Genomic DNA, 20,020 nt, shown 5'->3' with positions numbered 1-20,020 from the left:
ATCCCATTCAGCAGACGTCGGTGGCTACTGTGTAGTGACCCTTTCAGTAAGGGGCACAGAATACAAAAATTTTAAACTTCTTGTCCTGCCCCATCTCTGCGCTGCCGTTCTACTGGGGTTGGATTTTCAGTGCCACCTTAAAAGTGTCACATTAGCGTCCGGCGGACCCCTCCCCCCACTCACAGTCTGCAGCCAGCAGCTTTTAAATCGCCCGCCGCGCACCATTTGCAGCCAGAAGTTTCTCCTGAATTCCCTATTGGATTTATTAGTGACTATCTTGTATTGATGGCTTCTAGTTCTGATCTCGCCTGCAAGTAGAAACGTCTTCTCTACACGTACCCTATCGAACCCCTTCAGAAAAAGCACATTTTATTTAAATGGAGAGAGACTACAGAATGCTGCGGTACAGAGGGATCTGGGAGTCCCAGTACATGAAACACAAAAAGTTAGCCTGTAGGTACAGCAAGTAATTAGGAAGGCTAATGGAACATTGGCCTTTATTGCAAAGGGGGATGGTGTATAAAAGTAGGGAAGTCTTGATGCGACTTTACAGGGCGCTGGTGAGACCGCACCTGGAGTACTGCGTGCAGTTTTGGTCTCCATATTTAAGGAAGGATATACTTGCATTGGAGGCAGTTCAGAGAAGGTTCACGAGGTTGATTCCTGGGATGAAGGGGTTGACGTATGATGAAAGGTTGAGCAGGTTGGGCCGATACTCATTGGAGTTTAGAAGAATGGGATGTGATCTTATTGAAACATAAGATTCTGAGGGGGATTGACAGGGTAGATGCTGAGAGGGTGTTTCCCCTGGTGGGGGGGAATCTAGAACGAGGGGGCATAGTTTCAGAATAAGGGGTCGCCCATTTAAGACGGATATGAGGAGGAATTTCTTCCCTCAGAGGGTCGTGAATCTTTGGAATTCTCTGCCCCAGAGAGCTGTGGAGGCTGAGTCATTAAATATATTCAAGGAGGAGATTGACAGACATTTGAGCTACAGGGGAGTCGAGGGGTGTGGGGAGAGAGCGGGAAAGTGGTGTTGAGGCCACGATTCGATCAGCCATGATCGGATTGAATGGCGGAGCAGGCTCGAGGGACCAATTGGCCGACTCCTGCTCCTGTTTCTTATGATCTTATGTTCTTAAAGACCTCTATCAGGTCACCCCTCAGCCTTCTCTATTCGAGAGAAAAGAGCCCCAGCCTGTTCAATCGTTCCTGATAAATATAAACTCTCAGGGGGGAAAATTTGCTCGTGCCTGTTTTGGGGCAATAACTTCGCCTGGGCGCTACTTTTAGCGCCCCGAAAAAGTTAGCGCCCGAAATTGATTGGTAGCGCCCCAAGCAGGAGGCGGGGTGCTACTGGAAGCGTTCCCCTCCCTCTTGGGACGCTCCCATTGAATATCGCGGCGCTACGTGCAGCCGCGCCACGCGCACCGGCACATAGCGCCGCGGCACCGCAGGCCTCCCTCCCCTGATTAAATAAAGGGGGAGGGACCTAGCATAGCGCGCACCGGGGCCCTGCCGGACCACCAGGGAGCGGGGTGCTGGCAAAAGAGCCCGGCGCGAGCGGGGCCCTGCGCACAGTGATGACATCATCACCAGACGCGTAGCGCCACGGGGCACTACTGGCTACCACCACCGCTAACCTCCCGCTGAATTTCACGAGGGGAAATGCAGCCAATTTTTTCCCCCTCCGTTCTGCATTTTAAAGAAAGAAAAAAATCAGACTGGACACATGGGGGGGGTAGAAAGTTGTCAAGTAACGTCGGTTAAATCAGTCAGTGACAAATCAGCCACCCTTTATGCTCCCCGCCTGATATTCAGTATCATTTCAGTACGTTCTCCAACAAGCGAGAGTCTAACCACCGCCCCTTGACATTCAACGGCATTACCATCGCCGAATCCCCCACCATCAACATCCTGGGTGTCACCATTGACCAGAAACTTAACTGGACCGGCCACGTAAATACTGTGACTACAAGAGCAGTTCAGAGGCTGGGTATTCTGCGGTGAGTGTCTCACCTCCTGACTCCCCAAAGCCTTTCCACCATCTACAAGGCACAAGTAAGGAGTGTGATGGAATACTCTCCACTTGCCTGGATGAGTGCAGCTCCAACAACACTCAAGAAGCTCGACACCATCCAGGACAAAGCAGCCCGTTTGATTGGCACCCCATCCACCGCCTTAAACATTCACTCCCTCCACCATCTGCGTACCGTGGCTGCAGTGTGTACCATCTACAAGATGCACTGCAGCCACTTCTTCGGCAGCACCTCCCATACCTGCGACCTCTTCCACCTAGACGGACAAGGGCAGCAGGCGCATGGGAACACCACCACCTCCAAGTTTCCCTCCAAGTCACACACCATCCTGACTTGGAAGTATATCAGCTGTTCCTTCATCGTCGCTGGGTCACAATCCTGGAACTCCCTCCCTAACAGCACTGTGGGAGTACCTTCACCACATGGATTGCAGCGGTTCAAGAAGGAGGCTCCCCACCGCCTTCTCAAGGGCAATTAGGGATGGGCAATAAATGCTGGCATTGCCAGCGATGCCTACATCTCGTGAATGAATAATAAAAATAATAATTGAGTTCAAGAGAACTGAATATCAACCGGGGCTTATAACAGGGGGCCGATATGACACCACCTGGATTGCGCCCTGCCCAACACAAATTTGTACCCCATGGAATGAAGGAAAGGGGGGGGAAATTTGTGGAAATGAACAGCGTGAGAAAGGAGAGAGAGAAAACCGATGAACAGACAGGTGGAGGACGGAGGGATAACAGATACGCACCGTTCCTCTTGAATTTCTCGATGGTTTCCCGCCAATCGTGGAGCTCGTAGTCCGAAGACAGGAGGAAGAGGTAACTCTGGGAAATAGAGACACGTACACATGCGGTTAGTTGAGACACCAAGCTCCCTGCTGAGGCCTGTACACGTTGAGTACCTCAGTGAGAGTTCGAGGGTCGGAGACGGAGGTGACGCTGGGTCAACGCGACCGGGGTCACGGTGCATCAGAGGTCAGAGGAGTTTCTGTCCTCACAGCACAGTGAAGGTTAGGCCTGGTATATGCTGGAGCCTGGGATTGGAGTATTCTTGAGCCTGGGCCTGGTGTATGATGGCACCTGGGCCTGAAGTATGGTGGATCCTGGGCCTGGAGTATGGTGGAGCCTGGTCCTGGAGTATGATGGAGCCTGGGCCTGGTGTATGATGGAGCCTAGGCCTGGAGTATGTGGGAGCCTGGGCCTGGAGTACGAGGGAGCCTGGGCCTGGTGTATGTTGGAGCCTGGTCCGGGAGTATGATGGAGCCTAGGCCTGGAGTATGTGGGAGCCTGGGCCTGGAGTATGAGGGAGCCTGGGCCTGGTGTATGTTGGAGCCTGGTCCTGGAGTATGAGGGAGCCTGGTCCTGGAGTATGATGGAGCCTGGGCCTGGAGTATGATGGAGCCTCGGCCTGGTGTATGATGGAGCCTTGTCCTGGAGTATGATGGAGCCTGGGCTTGGAGTATGATGGAGCCTGGTCCTGGAGTATGATGGAGCCTGGGCCTGGAGTATGATGGAGCCTGGGCCTTGTGTATGATGGAGCCTGGACTGGTGTATGATGGAGCCTGGGCCTGGAGTATGATGGAGCCTGGGCCTGGAGTATGATGGAGCCTGGGCCTGGTGTATGATGGAGCCTGGGCCTGGAGTGTGATGGAGCCTGGGCCTGGTGTATGATGGAGCCTGGGCCTGGTGTATGATGGAGCCTGGGCCTGGAGTATGATGGAGCCTGGTCCTGGAGTATGATGGAGCCTGGGCCTGGAGTATGATGGAGCCTGGGCCTGGAGTATGATGGAGCCTGTGCCTGGTGTATGATAGAGCCTGGGCCTGGAGTATGATGGAGCCTGGGCCTGGAGTATGATGGAGCCTGGGCCTGGTGTATGATAGAGGCTGGGCCTGGAGTATGATGGATCCTGGTTCTGGTGTATGATGGAGCCTGGGCCTGGTGTATGATGGAGCCTGGGCCTGGTGTATGATGGAGCCTGGGCCTGGTGTATGATGGAGCCTGGACCTGGTGTATGATGGAGTCTGGGCCTGGTGTATGATAGAGCCTGGGCCTGGTGTATGATAGAGCCTGGGCCTGGTGTATGATGGAGCCTGGGCCTGGAGTATGATGGAGCCTGGACCTGGAGTATGGTGGAGCCTGGTCCTGGAGTATGATGGAGCCTGGGCCTGGTGTATGAGGGAGCCTGGGTCTGAAGTATGATGGAGCCTGGGCGTGGAGTATGAGGGAGCCTGGGCCTGGTGTATGATGGAGCCTGGGCCTGGAGTATGTGGGAGCCTGGGCCTGGAGTATGATGGAGCCTGGGCCTGGTGTATGATGGAGCCTGGTCCTGGAGTATGATGGAGCCTGGGCCTGGAGTATGATGGAGCCTGGGCCTGGAGTATGATGGAGCCTGGGCCTGGCGTATGATGGAGCCTGGGCCTGGTGTATGAGGGAGCCTGGGCCTGGCGTATGATGGAGCCTGGGCCTGGAGTATGTGGGAGCCTGGACCTGGTATATGATGGAGCCTGGTCCTGGAGTATGTGGGAACCTGGGCCTGGTGTATGATGGCGCCTGGGCCTGGTGTATGATGGAGCCTGGGCCTGGAGTATTTGGGAGACTGGGCCTGGTGTATGATGGAGCCTAGGCCTGGAGTATGTGGGAGCCTGGGCCTGGTGTATGAGGGAGCCTGTTCCTGGAGTATGATGGAGCTTGGACCTGGTGTATGATGGAGCCTGGGCCTGGAGTATGATGGAGCCTGGGCCTGATGTATGGTGGAGCCTGGGCCTGGTGTATGAGGGAGCCTGGGCCTGGAGTATGATGGAGCCTGGGCCTGGTGGATGATGGGGCCTGGGCCTGGTGTATGATGGAGCATGTGCCTGGAGTATGATGGAGCCTGGGCCTGGTGTATGATGGAACTTCGGCCTGGTGTATGATGGAGCCTGGGCCTGGTGTATGATGGAGCCTAGGCCTGGAGTATGTGGGAGCCTGGGCCTGGAGTACGAGGGAGCCTGGGCCAGGTGTATGTTGGAGCCTGGTCCTGGAGCATGATGGAGCGTAGGCCTGGAGTATGTGGGAGCCTGGGCCTGGAGTATGAGGGAGCCTGGGCCTGGTGTATGTTGGAGCCTGGTCCTGGAGTATGAGGGAGCCTGGTCCTGGAGTATGATGGAGCCTGGGCCTGGAGTTTGATGGAGCCTGGGCCTGGAGTATGAGGGAGCCTGGGCCTGGTGTATGTTGGAGCCTGGTCCTGGAGTATGATGGAGCCTGGGCCTGGTGTGTGATGGAGCCTGGGCCTGGAGTATGATGGAGCCTGGACCTGGAGTATGGTGGAGCCTGGTCCTGGAGTATGATGGAGCCTGGGCCTGGGGTATGAGGGAGCCTGTGTCTGAAGTATGATGGAGCCTGGGCGTGCAGTATGAGGGAGCCTGGGCCTGGTTGTGTGATGGATCCTGGGCCTGGAGTATGAGGGAGCCTGGGCCTGGAGTATGATGGAGCCTGGGCCTGGAGTATGATGGAGCCTAGGCTTGGAGTATGTGGGAGCCTGGGCCTGGTGTATGAGGGAGCCTGGGCCTGGTGTATGATGGAGCCTGGTCCTGGAGTATGATGGAGCCTGGGCCTTGAGTATGTGGGAGCCTGGGCCTGGTGTATGATGGAGCCTGGGCTTGGTGTATGATGGAACCTGGGCCTGGTGTATAATGGAGCTTGGGCCTGGTGTATGATGGAGCCTGGGCCTGGAGTATGTGGGAGCCTGGGCCTGGTGTATGAGGGAGCCTGGCCCTGGAGTATGATGGAGCCTTGGCCTGGAGTATGATGGAGCCTGGGCCTGGAGTATGATGCAGCCTGGGCCTGGCGTATGATGGAGCCTGGGCCTGGTGTATGAGGGAGCCTGGGCCTGGTGTATGATGGAGCCTGGGCCTGGAGTATGTGGGAGCCTGGACCTGGTGTATGATGGAGCCTGGTCCTGGAGTATGTGGGAACCTGGGCCTGGTGTATGATGGCGCCTGGGCCTGGTGTATGATGGAGCCTGGGCCTGGAGTATTTGGGAGCCTGGGCCTGGTGTATGATGGAGCCTAGGCCTGGAGTATGTGGGAGCCTGGGCCTGGTGTATGAGGGAGCCTGATCCTGGAGTATGATGGAGCTTGGACCTGGTGTATGATGGAGCCTGGGCCTGGAGTATGATGGAGCCTGGGCCTGGTGTATGATGGAGCCTGGGCCTGGTGTATGAGGGAGCCTGGGCCTGGAGTATGATGGAGCCTGGGCCTGGTGGATGATGGGGCCTGGGCCTGGTGTATGATGGAGCCTGGGCCTGGTGTATGATGGAGCCTAGGCCTGGAGTATGTGGGAGCCTGGGCCTGGAGTACGAGGGAGCCTGGGCCTGGTGTATGTTGGTGCCTGGTCCTGGAGTATGATGGAGCCTAGGCCTGGAGTATGTGGGAGCCTGGGCCTGGAGTATGAGGGAGCCTGGGCCTGGTGTATGTTGGAGCCTGGTCCTGGAGTATGAGGGAGCCTGGTCCTGGAGTATGATGGAGCCTGGGCCTGGAGTATGATGGAGCCTGGGCCTGGAGTATGAGGGAGCCTGGGCCTGGTGTATGTTGGAGCCTGGTCCTGGAGTATGATGGAGCCTGGGCCTGGTGTATGATGGAGCCTGGGCCTGGAGTATGATGGAGCCTGGGCCTGGACTATGATGGAGCCTGGTCCTGGAGTATGATGGAGCCTGGTCCTGGAGTATGATGGAGCCTGGGCCTGGTGTATGATGGAGCCTGGTCCTGGAGTATGATGGAGCCTGGTCCTGGAGTATGATGGAGCCTGGGCCTTGTGTATGATGGAGCCTGGGCCTGGAGTATGATGGAGCCTGGGCCTGGAGTATGCTGGAGCCTGGTCCTGGAGTATGATGGAGCCTGGGCCTGGTGTATGATGGAGCCTGGGCCTGGTGTATGATGGAGCCTGGGCCTGGAGTGTGATGGAGCCTGGGCCTGGTGTATGATGGAGTCTGGGCCTGGTGTATGATGGAGCCTGGGCCTGTAGTATGATGGAGCCTGGTCCTGGAGTATGATGGAGCCTGGGCCTGGAGTATGATGGAGCCTGGGCCTGGAGTATGATGGAGCCTGGGCCTGGTGTATGATAGAGCCTGGGCCTGGAGTATGATGGAGCCTGGGCCTGGAGTATGATGGAGCCTGGGCCTGGTGTATGATAGAGACTGGGCCTGGAGTATGATGGATCCTGGTTCTGGTGTATGATGGAGCCTGGGCCTGGCGTATGATGGAGCCTGGGCCTGGTGTATGAGGGAGCCTGGGCCTGGTGTATGATGGAGCCTGGGCCTGGAGTATGTGGGAGCCTGGACCTGGTGTATGATGGAGCCTGGTCCTGGAGTATGTGGGAACCTGGGCCTGGTGTATGATGGCACCTGGGCCTGGTGTATGATGGAGCCTGGGCCTGGAGTATTTGGGAGCCTGGGCCTGGTGTATGATGGAGCCTAGGCCTGGAGTATGTGGGAGCCTGGGCCTGGTGTATGAGGGAGCCTGGTCCTGGAGTATGATGGAGCTTGGACCTGGTGTATGATGGAGCCTGGGCCTGGAGTATGATGGAGCCTGGGCCTGGTGTATGATGGAGCCTGGGCCTGGTGTATGAGGGAGCCTGGGCCTGGAGTATGATGGAGCCTGGGCCTGGTGGATGATGGGGCCTGGGCCTGGTGTATGATGGAGCCTGGGCCTGGTGTATGATGGAGCCTAGGCCTGGAGTATGTGGGAGCCTGGGCCTGGAGTACGAGGGAGCCTGGGCCTGGTGTATGTTGGAGCCTGGTCCTGGAGTATGATGGAGCCTAGGCCTGGAGTATGTGGGAGCCTGGGCCTGGAGTATGAGGGAGCCTGGGCCTGGTGTATGTTGGAGCCTGGTCCTGGAGTATGAGGGAGCCTGGTCCTGGAGTATGATGGAGCCTGGGCCTGGAGTATGATGGACCCTGGGCCTGGAGTATGAGGGAGCCTGAGCCTGGTGTATGTTGGAGCCTGGTCCTGGAGTATGATGGAGCCTGGGCCTGGTGTATGATGGAGCCTGGGCCTGGAGTATAATGGAGCCTGGGCCTGGACTATGATGGAGCCTGGTCCTGGAGTATGATGGAGCCTGGTCCTGGAGCATGATGGAGCCTGGGCCTGGTGTATGATGGAGCCTGGTCCTGGAGTATGATGGAGCCTGGTCCTGGAGTATGATGGAGCCTGGGCCTTGTGTATGATGGAGCCTGGGCCTGGAGTATGATGGAGCCTGGGCCTGGAGTATGCTGGAGCCTGGTCCTGGAGTATGATGGAGCCTGGGCCTGGTGTATGATGGAGCCTGGGCCTGGTGTATGATGGAGCCTGGGCCTGGAGTGTGTTGGAGCCTGGGCCTGGTGTATGATGGAGTCTGGGCCTGGAGTATGATGGAGCCTGGGCCTGTAGTATGATGGAGCCTGGTCCTGGAGTATGATGGAGCCTGGGCCTGGAGTATGATGGAGCCTGGGCCTGGAGTATGATGGAGCCTGGGCCTGGTGTATGATAGAGCCTGGGCCTGGAGTATGATGGAGCCTGGGCCTGGAGTATGATGGAGCCTGGGCCTGGTGTATGATAGAGACTGGGCCTGGAGTATGATGGATCCTGGTTCTGGTGTATGATGGAGCCTGGGCCTGGCGTATGATGGAGCCTGGGCCTGGTGTATGATGGAGCCTGGGCCTGGTGTATGATGGAGCCTGGGCCTGGTGTATGATGGAGCCTGGACCTGGTGTATGATGGAGTCTGGGCCTGGTGTATGATAGAGCCTGGGCCTGGTGTATAATAGAGCCTGGGCCTGGTGTATGATGGAGCCTGGGCCTGGAGTATGATGGAGCCTGGGCCTGGAGTATGGTGGAGCCTGGGCCTGGGGTATGAGGGAGCCTGGGCCTGGAGTATGATGGAGCCTGGGCTTGGTGTATGATGGAGCCTGGGCCTGGTGTATAATGGAGCTTGGGCCTGGTGTATGATGGAGCCTGGGCCTGGAGTATTTGGGAGCCTGAGCCTGGTGTATGAGGGAGCCTGGTCCTGGAGTATGATGGAGCCTTGGCCTGGAGTATGATGGAGCCTGGGCCTGGAGTATGAAGGAGCCTGGGCCTGGCGTATGATGGAGCCTGGGCCTGGTGTATGAGGGAGCCTGGGCCTGGTGTATGATGGAGCCTGGGCCTGGAGTATGTGGGAGCCTGGACCTGGTGTATGATGGAGCCTAGTCCTGGAGTATGTGGGAACCTGGGCCTGGTGTATGATGGAGCCTGGGCCTGGTGTATGATGGAGCCTAGGCCTGGAGTATGTGGGAGCCTGGGCCTGGTGTATGAGGGAGCATGGTCCTGGAGTATGATGTAGCTTGGACCTGGTGTATGATGGAGCCTGGGCCTGGTGTATGATGGAGCCTGGGCCTGGTGTATGAGGGAGCCTGGGCCTGGAGTATGATGGAGCCTGGGCCTGGTGTATGATGGAACCTGGGCCTGGTGTATGATGGAGCCTGGGCCTGGAGTATGATGGAGCCTAGGCCTGGAGTATGATGGAGCCTGGGCCTGGTGTATGATGGAACCTAGGCCTGGAGTATGGCGGAGGCTGGGCCTGGTGTATGATGGAGCCTGGGCCTGGAGTATGATGGAGCCTAGGCCTGGAGTATGATGGAGCCTGGACCTGGTGTATGATGGAACCTAGGCCTGGAGTATGATGGAGCCTGGGCCTGGTGTATGATGGAACCTGGGCCTGGTGTATGATGGAACCTGGGCCTGGTGTATGATGGAGCCTGGGCCTGGAGTATGATGGAGCCTAGGCCTGGAGTATGATGGAGCCTGGGCCTGGTGTATGATGGAACCTAGGCCTGGAGTATGGCGGAGGCTGGGCCTGGTGTATGATGGAGCCTGGGCCTGGAGTATGATGGAGCCTAGGCCTGGAGTATGATGGAGCCTAGGCCTGGAGTATGATGGAGCCTGGACCTGGCGTATGATGGAACCTAGGCCTGGAGTATGATGGAGCCTGGGCCTGGAGTATGATGGAGCCTGGGCCTGGTGTATGATGGAACCTAGGCCTGGAGTATGGCGGAGGCTGGACCTGGTGGCAATAGAGATAGAGGATCCATTACCTGTCATTTTCCAAAATTCCATAGATTCCTGAATGTTTCCTGTAGATTGGAAGGTAGCAATTGTAACCCCACTATTTTAGAAATGAGAGAGAGAGAAAATGGGGAACTACAGACCAGTTAGCCTGACATCAGTAGTAGGGAAAATGCTGGAATCTATTATTAAGGACGTGGTAACAGGGCACTTAGAAAATAATAATAGGATTGGTCAGAGTCAACACGGATTTATGAAAGGGAAATTGTGTTTGACAAATCTGTTAGAATTTTTTGAGCTTGTAACAGCAGAATAGGTAAGGGGGAAGCAGTGGATGTGATGTATTTGGATTTTCAGAAGGCATTCGATAAGGTGCCACACAGGAAGTTATTAAACAAAATTAGGGCTCATGGGATTGGGGGTAATATATTAGCATAGATTGAGGATTGGTTCACGGACAGAAAACAAATATTAGAAATAACCGGGTCAGTTTCAGGTTGGCAGGTTGTAACCAGTGGGGTACCGCAAGGATCAGTGCTGGGGCCTCAGCTATTCTCAATCTACATCAATGATTTGGATGAGGGAACCAAATGTAATATATCCAACTTTGCTGAGGATACAAAGGGGTGGGAATGTAAGTTGTGAGGAGGATACAAGGAGGCTTCAAGGGGATATAGACAGGCTAAGTAAGTGGGCAAGAACATGGCAAATGAAATATAATGTGGAGAAATGTGAAGTAATCCACTTTGATAGGAAAAATAGAGAAGCAGAGTATTTTTTAAATGGTGAGAGATTGGGAAATGTTGGTGTTCAGAGGGACCTGCGTGTCCTCGTACACGAATCACTGAAAGTTAACCTGCAGGTACAGCAAGCAATTAGGAAAGCAAATTTATTACAAGAGGATTTGAGTATAAGAGTAAAGACGTCTTACTGCAATTATATCGGGCCCTGGTGAGACCACACCTGGAGTATTGTGTACAGTTTTGGTCTCCTTACCTAAGGAAGGATATACTTGCCATAGAGGGAGTGCAACGAAGGTTCACCAGACTGGTTCCTGGGATGGGGGGATTGTCCGATGAGGAGAGATTGAGTAGACTAGGCCTACATTCCCTAGAGTTTAGAAGAATGAGAGGTGATCGCATTGAAACATACAAAATTCTTACAGGGCTTGACAGGGTAGATGCAGGGAGGATGTTTCCCCTGGCTGGAGAGTCTTGAACCAGGGGTCATAGTCTCAGAATAAGGGGTCGGCCATTTAGGACTGAGATGAGGAGAAATTTCTTCACTCAGAGGGTGGTGAATCTTTGGAATTCTCTACCCCAGAGGGCTGTGGAGGTTCAGTCGTTCAGTATATTCAAGACAGAGATTGATAGATTTTTGAATATTAAGGGAATCGAGGGATATGGAGATCGGGCGGGAAGGTGCAGTTGAGGTAGAAGATCAGCCATGATCTTATTGAATGGCGGAGCAGGCTCGAAGGGCCAAATGGCCGACTCCTGCTCCTATTTCTTATGTACTTATGTGTATGGTGGAGACTGGGCCTGGTGTTTGATGGAGCCTGGGCCTGGAGTATGTTGGAGCCTGGGAGTACTGTATGATGGCACCTTGGCTTGGTGTATGGTGGATGCTTGGCCTCGAGTATTCTTGAGGCTGGGCCTAGTGTATGGCGGAGCCTGGACATGGAGTATTCTTGAGGCTGGGCCTAGTGAGGCTCAAAGTGAAGCTCACTGCACAGTGAGGCTTGGGGGCTGGAGAAGTAACATTCACATGATCTGGAAAAAAATTTTATATATGAGACTCATCAGCACATCACTGCGTCGAGCAAAGCAATAGAATGTAAACGCCGTTTGAATTTGGGAGGAGATCTATTTTCAACGCCGGCTAACCACACACTCAGGTCTCACCAGAAGGCCCCAGGGGGTTACTCAGCCCAGTGAGACTTGGCAACCTCAAACCAAAATGACCCAACCCCTGATCTTACACGATGTTAATGGTGCGGTTAGAGCTGAAGGGAGCGCGACATCACATACCACACTGAAGGAGGGGAAATGGAGTGTCACAGTTTGTTAGATAAACTGTCCTTTCCCCCTCTGGGACTGGGTGTTACAGTGCATTAGATACACTGTCCTTTCCTCCTCTTGGACCGGGTGTCACAATGCGTTAGATACACTGTCCTTTCCCCCTCTGGGAATGGGTGTCACAGTGCGTTAGATACACTGTCCTTTCCCCCTCTGGGACTGGGTGTCACAGTGTGTTAGATACACTGTCCTTTCCTCCTCTTGGACCGGGTGTCACAATGCGTTAGATACACTGTCCTTTCCTCCTCTGGGACTGGGTGTCACAGTGCGTTAGATACACTGTCCATTCCCCCTCTGGGACCGGGTGTCACAGTGTGTTAGATACACTGTCCTTTCCCCCTCTGGGACCGGGTGTCACAGTGCGTTAGATACACTATCCTTTCCCCCTCTGGGACCGGGTGTCACAGTGTGTTAGATACACTGTCCTTTCCCCGTCTGGGACCGGGTGTCACAGTGCGTTAGATACACTGTTCTTTCCCCCTCTGGGACCGGGTGCCACAGTGCGTTAGATACACTGTCCATTCCCCCTCTGGGACCGGGTGTCACAGTGCGTTAGATACACTGTCCTTTCCCCCTCTGGGACCAGGTGTCACAGTGCGTTAGATACACTGTCCTTTCCCCCTCTGGGACCGGGTGAAACAGTGTGTTAGATACACTGTCCTTTCCCCCTCTGGGACCGGGTGTCACAGTGTGTTAGATACACTGTCCTTTCCCCCTCTGGGACCGGGTGTGACAGTGCGTTAGATACACTGTCCTTTCCCCCTCTGGGACCGGGTGTCACAGTGTGTTAGATACACTGTCCTTTCCCCCTCTGGGACCGGGTGTCACAGTGCGTTAGATACACTGTCCTTTCCCCCTCTGGGACCAGGTGTCACAGTGCGTTAGATACACTGTCCTTTACCCCTCTGGGACCGGGTGTCACAGTGCGTTAGATACTCTGTCCTTTCCCCCTCTGGGACCGGGTGTCACAGTGCATTAGATACACTGTCCTTTCCCCCTCTGGGACCGGGTGTCACAGTGCGTTAGATACACTGTCATTTCCCCCTCTGGGACCGGGTGTCACAGTGCGTTAGATACACTGTCCTTTCCCCCTCTGGGACCGGGTGTCACAGTGCGTTAGATACACTGTCCTTTCCCCCTCTGGGACCAGGTGTCACAGTGCGTTAGATACACTGTCCTTTCCCCCTCTGGGACCGGGTGTCACAGTGCGTTAGATACACTGTCCTTTCCCCCTCTGGGACCGGGTGTCACAGTGCGTTAGATACACTGTCCTTTCCCCCTCTGGGACCGGGTGTCACAGTGTGTTAGATATACTGTCCTTTCCCCCTCTGGGACCGGGTGTCACAGTGCGTTAGATACACTGTCCTTTCCCCCTCTGGGACCGGGTGTCACAGTGCATTAGATACACTGTCCTTTCCCCCTCTGGGACCGGGTGTCACAGTGTGTTACATACACTGTCCTTTCCCCCTCTGGGACCAGGTGTCACAGTGTGTTAGATACGCTGTCCTTTCCCCCTCTGGGACCGGGTGTCACAGTGTGTTAGATACACTGTCCTTTCCCCCTCTGGGACCGGGTGTCACAGTGCGTTAGATACACTGTCCTTTCCACCTCTTGGACCGGGTGTCATAGTGTGTTAGATACACTGTCCTTTCCCCCTCTGGGACCAGGTGCCGCAGTGTGTTAGATACACTGTCCTTTCCCCCTCTGGGACCAGGTGTCACAGTGCATTAGATACACTGTCCTTTCTCCCTTTGGGACTGGGTGTCACAGTGCGTTAGATACACTGTCCTTTCCCCCTCTGGGACCGGGTGTCAGTGTGCGTTAGATACACTGTCCTTTCCCCTCTGGGACCGGGCACTGAAAGTATCTAACAGTCATGCTCTCTGTACGATGTGGGTCTGCTTTGTTCCCTTTCACTTGACGTACCTTGCCACTTTTGTCCTGCAGGCCGAGGGGAATGTTTGGAGCGTTGTGCAGGAGCCATGATTCAAGGTCCCTGAGCTTTTTCTTGAGACGGTCTAGTCCTTTGTTGTTCTTCTGCAGAAAGGAGGAAAAACTGGTGGCCTATTTCAATGATAATTAATTCATTGTCCTCGTCTTCATCACCCAACCCTTTGCTTCCTACGTCTCCATCCCAGCTTCCCACATCTCCTTCCCTGCTCTCTATCCCAGCTTCCCACATCTCCCTCCCTGCTCTCCATCCCAGCTTCCCACATCTCCTTCCCTGCTCTCCATCCCAGCTTTCCACGTCTCCCTCCCTGCTCTCCATCCCTGCTTCCGACATCTCCTTCCCTGCTCTCCATCCCTGCTTCCTACAGCCCATCCCTCATTCCCTCCTCACTCGTCTCCGGCCCTCTCTATCCCTCACTCTCACCTCACTCACTCTTTCCCTCACTCTGTCTCCAACAATCTCACTCCCTCTATCTCCGACCCTCTCCCTCCCTCCCTCCCTCCCTCACTTTCTCCTCACTCTCTCCCTTACTGTCTCTGACCCTCTCCCTCCCTCCACCTCTCCCTCCCTGTTTCCGACCCTCATCCTCCCTCCCTCTGTCTCCAACCCATTCCCTCCCTCCCCCTGTCTCTGACCCTCTCCCTCCCTCACTCTCTCTTCACTCTGTCTCTGACTCTCTCCCTCCCTCACTCTCTTGCTCCCTCCGTCTCTGACCCTCTCCCTCCCTCACTCTCTCGCTCCCTCCGTCTCTGACCCTCTCCCTCCCTCACTCTCTCTTCACTCTGTCTCTGACCCTCTCCCTCCCTCACCCTCTCCCTCCCTCTGTCTCCGACTCTCTCCCTCCCTCACTCCCTCCCTCTGCCTCCAGCCCTCTCCCTGTATCTCCCTCCCTCCTTCTGTCTCCGACTCTCTCCCTCCCTCACTCTGTCTTTGGCCCTCTCCTTCCCTCACTCTCTCCCTTACTCCATCGCACTCTGTCTCTGACCCTCTCCCTCCCTCACTCTCTCCCTCACACTCGGTCTTTGGCCCTCCCCCTCCCTCACTCTCTCCCTCACTCCCTCCCACTCTGTCTCTGACCCTCTCCCTCCCTCACTGCCTCCCTCCCTCTTTCTCCAATCCTCTCCCTCCCTCCCTCTGTCTCCAACCCTTAGCCCTCCCTCTCTCTCTGACCCTCCTTCCCTCTCCCTCCCTCTGTCTCCAGCACTCTCCCTAATTCCCTCTCCCTCCCTGTCTCCGACCTTCTCCTCCCTCACTCACTCTCTCACTCTGTCTCCGGCCCTCTCCCTCTCCCTCCCTCTGTCTCCAACCCTCGGCCTCCCTCCCTCTGTCTCCAACCCTTGGCCTCCCTCCCTCTCCCTCCCTCTGTCTCCGACCCTCGCCCTCCCTCTCTCCCTCTGTCTCCGGCTCCCTCCCTCCCTCAGTCTCTCCCTCCCTCCCCCAGTCTCTTACCTTCTCGATGTAGATCTCAATCTTGGTCTCCATCAGTCTGCCCTTGTTCTTCTCAATTTCCTTCTGGGCCACGGTCTGAAGCCTTCCAGGTGCCATCAGGTTGATCTCACTTTGGCTTTGAAAAGTGAGGTCTTCCAATGGGATGTACCAATCGCACTTGTACTGGGGCTGTCTCCTGCGAAGCACCAGAAAAGAAAATAGACTCCCTTTTCACATGTGATGTACTCCCATTGAGCGCAGCGGGAGCTCCAGAGAGCAGTTCCATGTTCCGACTGGATTGTTCTCGAAATTACTCTCTAACAAGCAAAGCCTGGATGGCAGGACTGTCATACGAGGAGAGATTGGGTCGACTCGGCCTGTATTCACTAGAGTTTAGAAGAATGAGAGGGGATCTCATTGAAACGTATAAAATTCTGACAGGGCTAGACAGACTGGATGCAGGGAGGATGTTTCCCCTGGCTGGTGGGGTCTAGAACGAGGAGTCACAGTCTCAGGATACGGGGTAGGACATTTAGGACTGAAATGAGGGGAAATTTCTTCACTCAGAGGGTGGTGAACCTGTGGAATTCTCTACCACAGAAGGCTGTGGAGGCCAAGTCACTGAATATATTTAAGAAGGAGATAGATAGATTTCTAGACACAAAAGGCATCAATGGGTATGGGGAGAGAGCGGGAATATGGTATTGAGATAGAGGATCAGCCATGATCATATTGAATGGCGGAGCAGGCTCGAAGGGCCAAATGGTCTACTCCTGCTCCTATTTCTCTATGTTTCTCTGAGTGATTAAGGGCACACCATAGCCCAGTGCCCCTTCTGCTCTGCAACAATCTAAACTGATCTCTCGTTCCCTCCCTAAAACGTGACTCCCCATGACAAATTGGTCCAGTTCTCTATCAAAGGCTTCAGCTGAATGTTTGCCGGCCAATTTCCCCCTCCGTAACATCGCCCGTCTCCGCCCTTGCCTCAGCTCATCCGCTGCTGAAACCCTCATCCATGCCTTTGTTACCTCGAGACTTGACTATTCCAACGCACTCCTGGCTGGCCTCCCACACTCCACCCTATGTAAACTTGAGGTCATCCAAAACTCGGCTGCCCGTGTCCTAACTCGCACTAAGTCCCGCTCGCCCATCGCCCCCTGTGCTCGCTGACCTACATTGGCTCCCGGTTAAGCAGCGCCTCGATTTCAGAATTCTCATCCTTGTTTTCAAATCACGCCATGGCCTCGCCCCTCCCTATCTCTGTAATCTCCTTCAGCCCCACAACCTCCCGCCACCCAAGATATCTGCACTCCTCTAATTCTGCCCTCTTGAGCATCCCTGATTATAATGGTTCAACCTTTGGTGGCCGTGCCTTCTGTTGCCTGGACCCTAAGCTCTGGAATTCCCTCCCTAAACCGCTCCCACCTCTCTACCTGTCGCTCCTCCTTGAAGATGCTCCTTAAAACCTAGGTCTTTGACCAAGCTTTTGGTCACCTGCCCTAATTTCTCCGTTTGAGGCTCGGTGTCAAAAAAAATTTCTTATAATATTCCTGTGCAGGGCCTTAGGACATAAAAACATTTGAACATAAGAAATAGGAGCAGGAGTAGGCCACTCGGCCCCTCGAGCCTGCTCCGCCATTCCATGAGATCATGGCTGATCATCGACCTCAACTCCACTGTTCCTGGGACTAGGGACAGGGTCACTGGCAAGGCTTGGAAGCTAAGCAGAGCCAGGCCTGGTTAGTACCTGGAGGGGTGACCCTCAGGGAAGACCAGGTGCAGAAGGTCACGGAAGGAGCCCCGAGGAGGGGCGGTTGGTGAGAAGGTCACGGAAGGAGCCCCGGGAGGGGCGGCTGGTGAGCAGGCCCGGGTGTTGGGCTGAAGATTGTCGGACAGGAGGAATGGTGGAAATGGAATGGCGGCGCGCACAGACGCAGCGGCTTTGCTTCTCCCAGGACGGTGCTATTTACGTTTAATGTTAATGTTATTTGTACTGGACTCATGGGAGCTTGCAAGATCACATTTCGTTGTTCATGTACTTGTGCATTGTACAATGACAATAAAGTTGAACTATTATTATTATTATTACTTTCCTGCTGGCCTCCATATCCCTTGATTCCCCTAGAGTCCAAAAATCTATCGATCTCAGCCTTGAATATACTCAAGAACTCAGCATTCACAGCCCTCTGGGGCAGAGAATTCCAAAGATTCACAACCCTCTGAGTGAAGAAATTCCTCCTCCTCTCAGTTTTAAATGGCCGACCCCTTATCCTAAGACTAAGCCCCCTAGTTCTAGACACTCCAGCCAGGGGGAGACAACCGCTCAGCACCTACCCTCTCAATCCCCCTCAGAATCGTTTTACTATGTTAAAGGTGCTTTGGAGGTGAAATTTGCTCGCGCCCCCTTAGGGGCGATAACTTCGCCGGGCCGCTACCTTTAGAGACCCGGACAAGTTAGCGCTCCCGCACCCGAAATTGAATGGTAGAGGGCCAAGCAGGAGGCGGGGCGTGACTGGAAGCGCTCCCCCTCTGTCTTGGGGCGCTCCCATTGAATATCGTGGTGCTACGTGCAACAGTGCATCAGCATGTAGCGTCGCAGTACTGCAGGACTCCCTCCCCTGATTAAAACGGGGTGCCGGGAAAAGAGCCCGGCACTCAAGAGGAGTGCCGGGCTGACCGATCACGGCCGGCAGCCCAAGGGGAGGAGGTCAGAGGGGGCAGGTGCTGGCAGGCGGCCCCAAAATAAAATGGCCGCCCGACACCTGCCCTTTGAATATCGCCGCCCCGGCCACACGTACGCCCCCCTGACCCTGTCGGACAGAGTTGTTGTGGATTTTGGGGGTCGAGGTCTCATTTTCGCTGCCCCCCCGCCCTCCGATTTTATTTGAAGATTAAAATGTGAAAATGGGGTCCCCGATCCCGCCTGTTTTGCACCCGGCAGAGTTAGGTTAAAATTTCCCCCAATATCTCTCCCACCAGGTTGCAGTCTGGCCCCAAAAGCACCAATGACGTCAAGTTTGAAAAGCTTATCCCTCAAAGGACAAACAGACAAGATCCAATAAACTTCTCGTTGGTTGGATAATTTCTCTCATTTCCAGCCTGTGACAATCTCTCACTCTCTCACTCTCACTCTCTCCGTCTCTCAGTCTCTCTCCGTCTCTCCCACCCCTCTCTCTCGCTCCCTCCCTCTCCCTCCTCTGTCTCTCCACTCGCTGTTTCTCTGTCCCTCTCTCTCTCTCTCTCTCTCTTTCTCTCAGTCCCTCTCTCTCTCTCTCTCTCACTCTGTCTCTCTCTCTCTCTGTCCCTCTCTCTCTCTCTGTCCCTCTCTATCTCTGTCTCTTGCTCTCTCTCTGTCTCTCTCTATTTCCTACATTGCTGAGTGCCCCACTGATCTCTCCTCTCTCATTTCTCTTAAGCCCCAAACTCCTCGTCCTACACACGCTCGCTCCCCCCAGCCCTCCACCCTCACTGCGTGAAGATCAAAACTTTCCCAATCCCTCAATCTAAGACATTAATAAACTTGCAGAATAGGCATATAATTGGCAAATGAAGTTCAACACAGATAAATGTGAGGTACAGTATTATGTTTTGTTAATAAAAATAGGGAGGTCACATATTACTTAGAAAATAAGAATCTAAATGGGGTAGAGGAGCAAAGAGATCATAGAATCATAGAGTGTTTACAGCACGGAAGGAGTCCATTCGGCCCATCGAATCCGTGCCGGCTCTCTGAAGAGCAATCCAGTCAGTCCCATTCCCCCGCTCTATCCCCGTAGCCCTGCAAGTTTATTTCCCTCAAACACCTATCCAGTCTCCCCTTGAAAACATTGAGTGTCTCCGCTTCCACCACTTCCGTCGGCAGCGAGTTCCAGGTCCTCACCACTCGCCGCGTAAAAAAGTTTTTCCTCACATCCCCCCCTGTATCTCTTGCCCAAAACCTTAAATCTGTGTCCCCTAGTCCTTGTACCATCAACTAGTGGGAACAGCATTTCCCCGTCTAGTCTATCCAAACCCGTCATAATCTTGTACACCTCGATCAAATCACCCCGCAACCTCCTTTGCTCTAATGAAAAAAAGTCCAGCTTCTCCAACCTGTCCTTGTAGCTAAGATCCCCCATCCCCGGAACCATTCTGGTAAATCTCCTCTGCACCCTCTCAAGGGCCTTCACATCCTTCCTAAAGTGTGGTGACCAGAACTGGATGCAATACTCCAGATTGAGTCCGCCTCCACCACCCTTTCAGGAAGTGCATTCCAGATCCAATCCACTCGCTGTGTAAAAAAGTTTTTTCTTACGTCGCCTTTGTTTTTTTTGCCAATCACCTTAAATCTGGGAGTACAAATAAACAAATCACTAAAAGTAGTGATGCAGGTTAACAAGGTCATACAAAAGCAAACCAAGCACTAGGGTTTATTTCTAGAGGGATAGAATTGAAAAGTGGAGAGGTTATGCTAAACCTGTAT

The 20,020-nt window shown here is 54.4% G+C and overlaps 1 protein-coding gene across 4 annotated transcripts in view; it reads right to left on the bottom strand.

Moving 5' to 3' along the window:
- Window positions 1-20,020, bottom strand: part of LOC147095467 (active breakpoint cluster region-related protein-like) — a 334,266-nt gene that overhangs the window by 113,513 nt on the left and 200,733 nt on the right. For all 4 annotated transcript variants that reach the window (XM_085974613.1, XM_085974616.1, XM_085974612.1 and 1 more), the window contains exons 10-12: window positions 15,580-15,754; window positions 14,106-14,216; window positions 2,794-2,869 (exon numbers count right to left, since the gene is read on the bottom strand). In XM_085974613.1, coding sequence (XP_085830739.1) covers window positions 2,794-2,869; window positions 14,106-14,216; window positions 15,580-15,754 — 362 coding nt within the window. The remainder of the gene's footprint in view (window positions 1-2,793; window positions 2,870-14,105; window positions 14,217-15,579; window positions 15,755-20,020) is intronic.

This window comes from Somniosus microcephalus, unplaced genomic scaffold (genome assembly GCF_052327205.1).
Source record: "Somniosus microcephalus isolate GS21.2 unplaced genomic scaffold, FLI_Smic_1.0 unresolved_chr1, whole genome shotgun sequence".
NCBI classification, from domain to species: Eukaryota; Metazoa; Chordata; class Chondrichthyes; order Squaliformes; family Somniosidae; genus Somniosus; species Somniosus microcephalus.
This window is presented reverse-complemented; position numbering and strand designations above follow the sequence as displayed.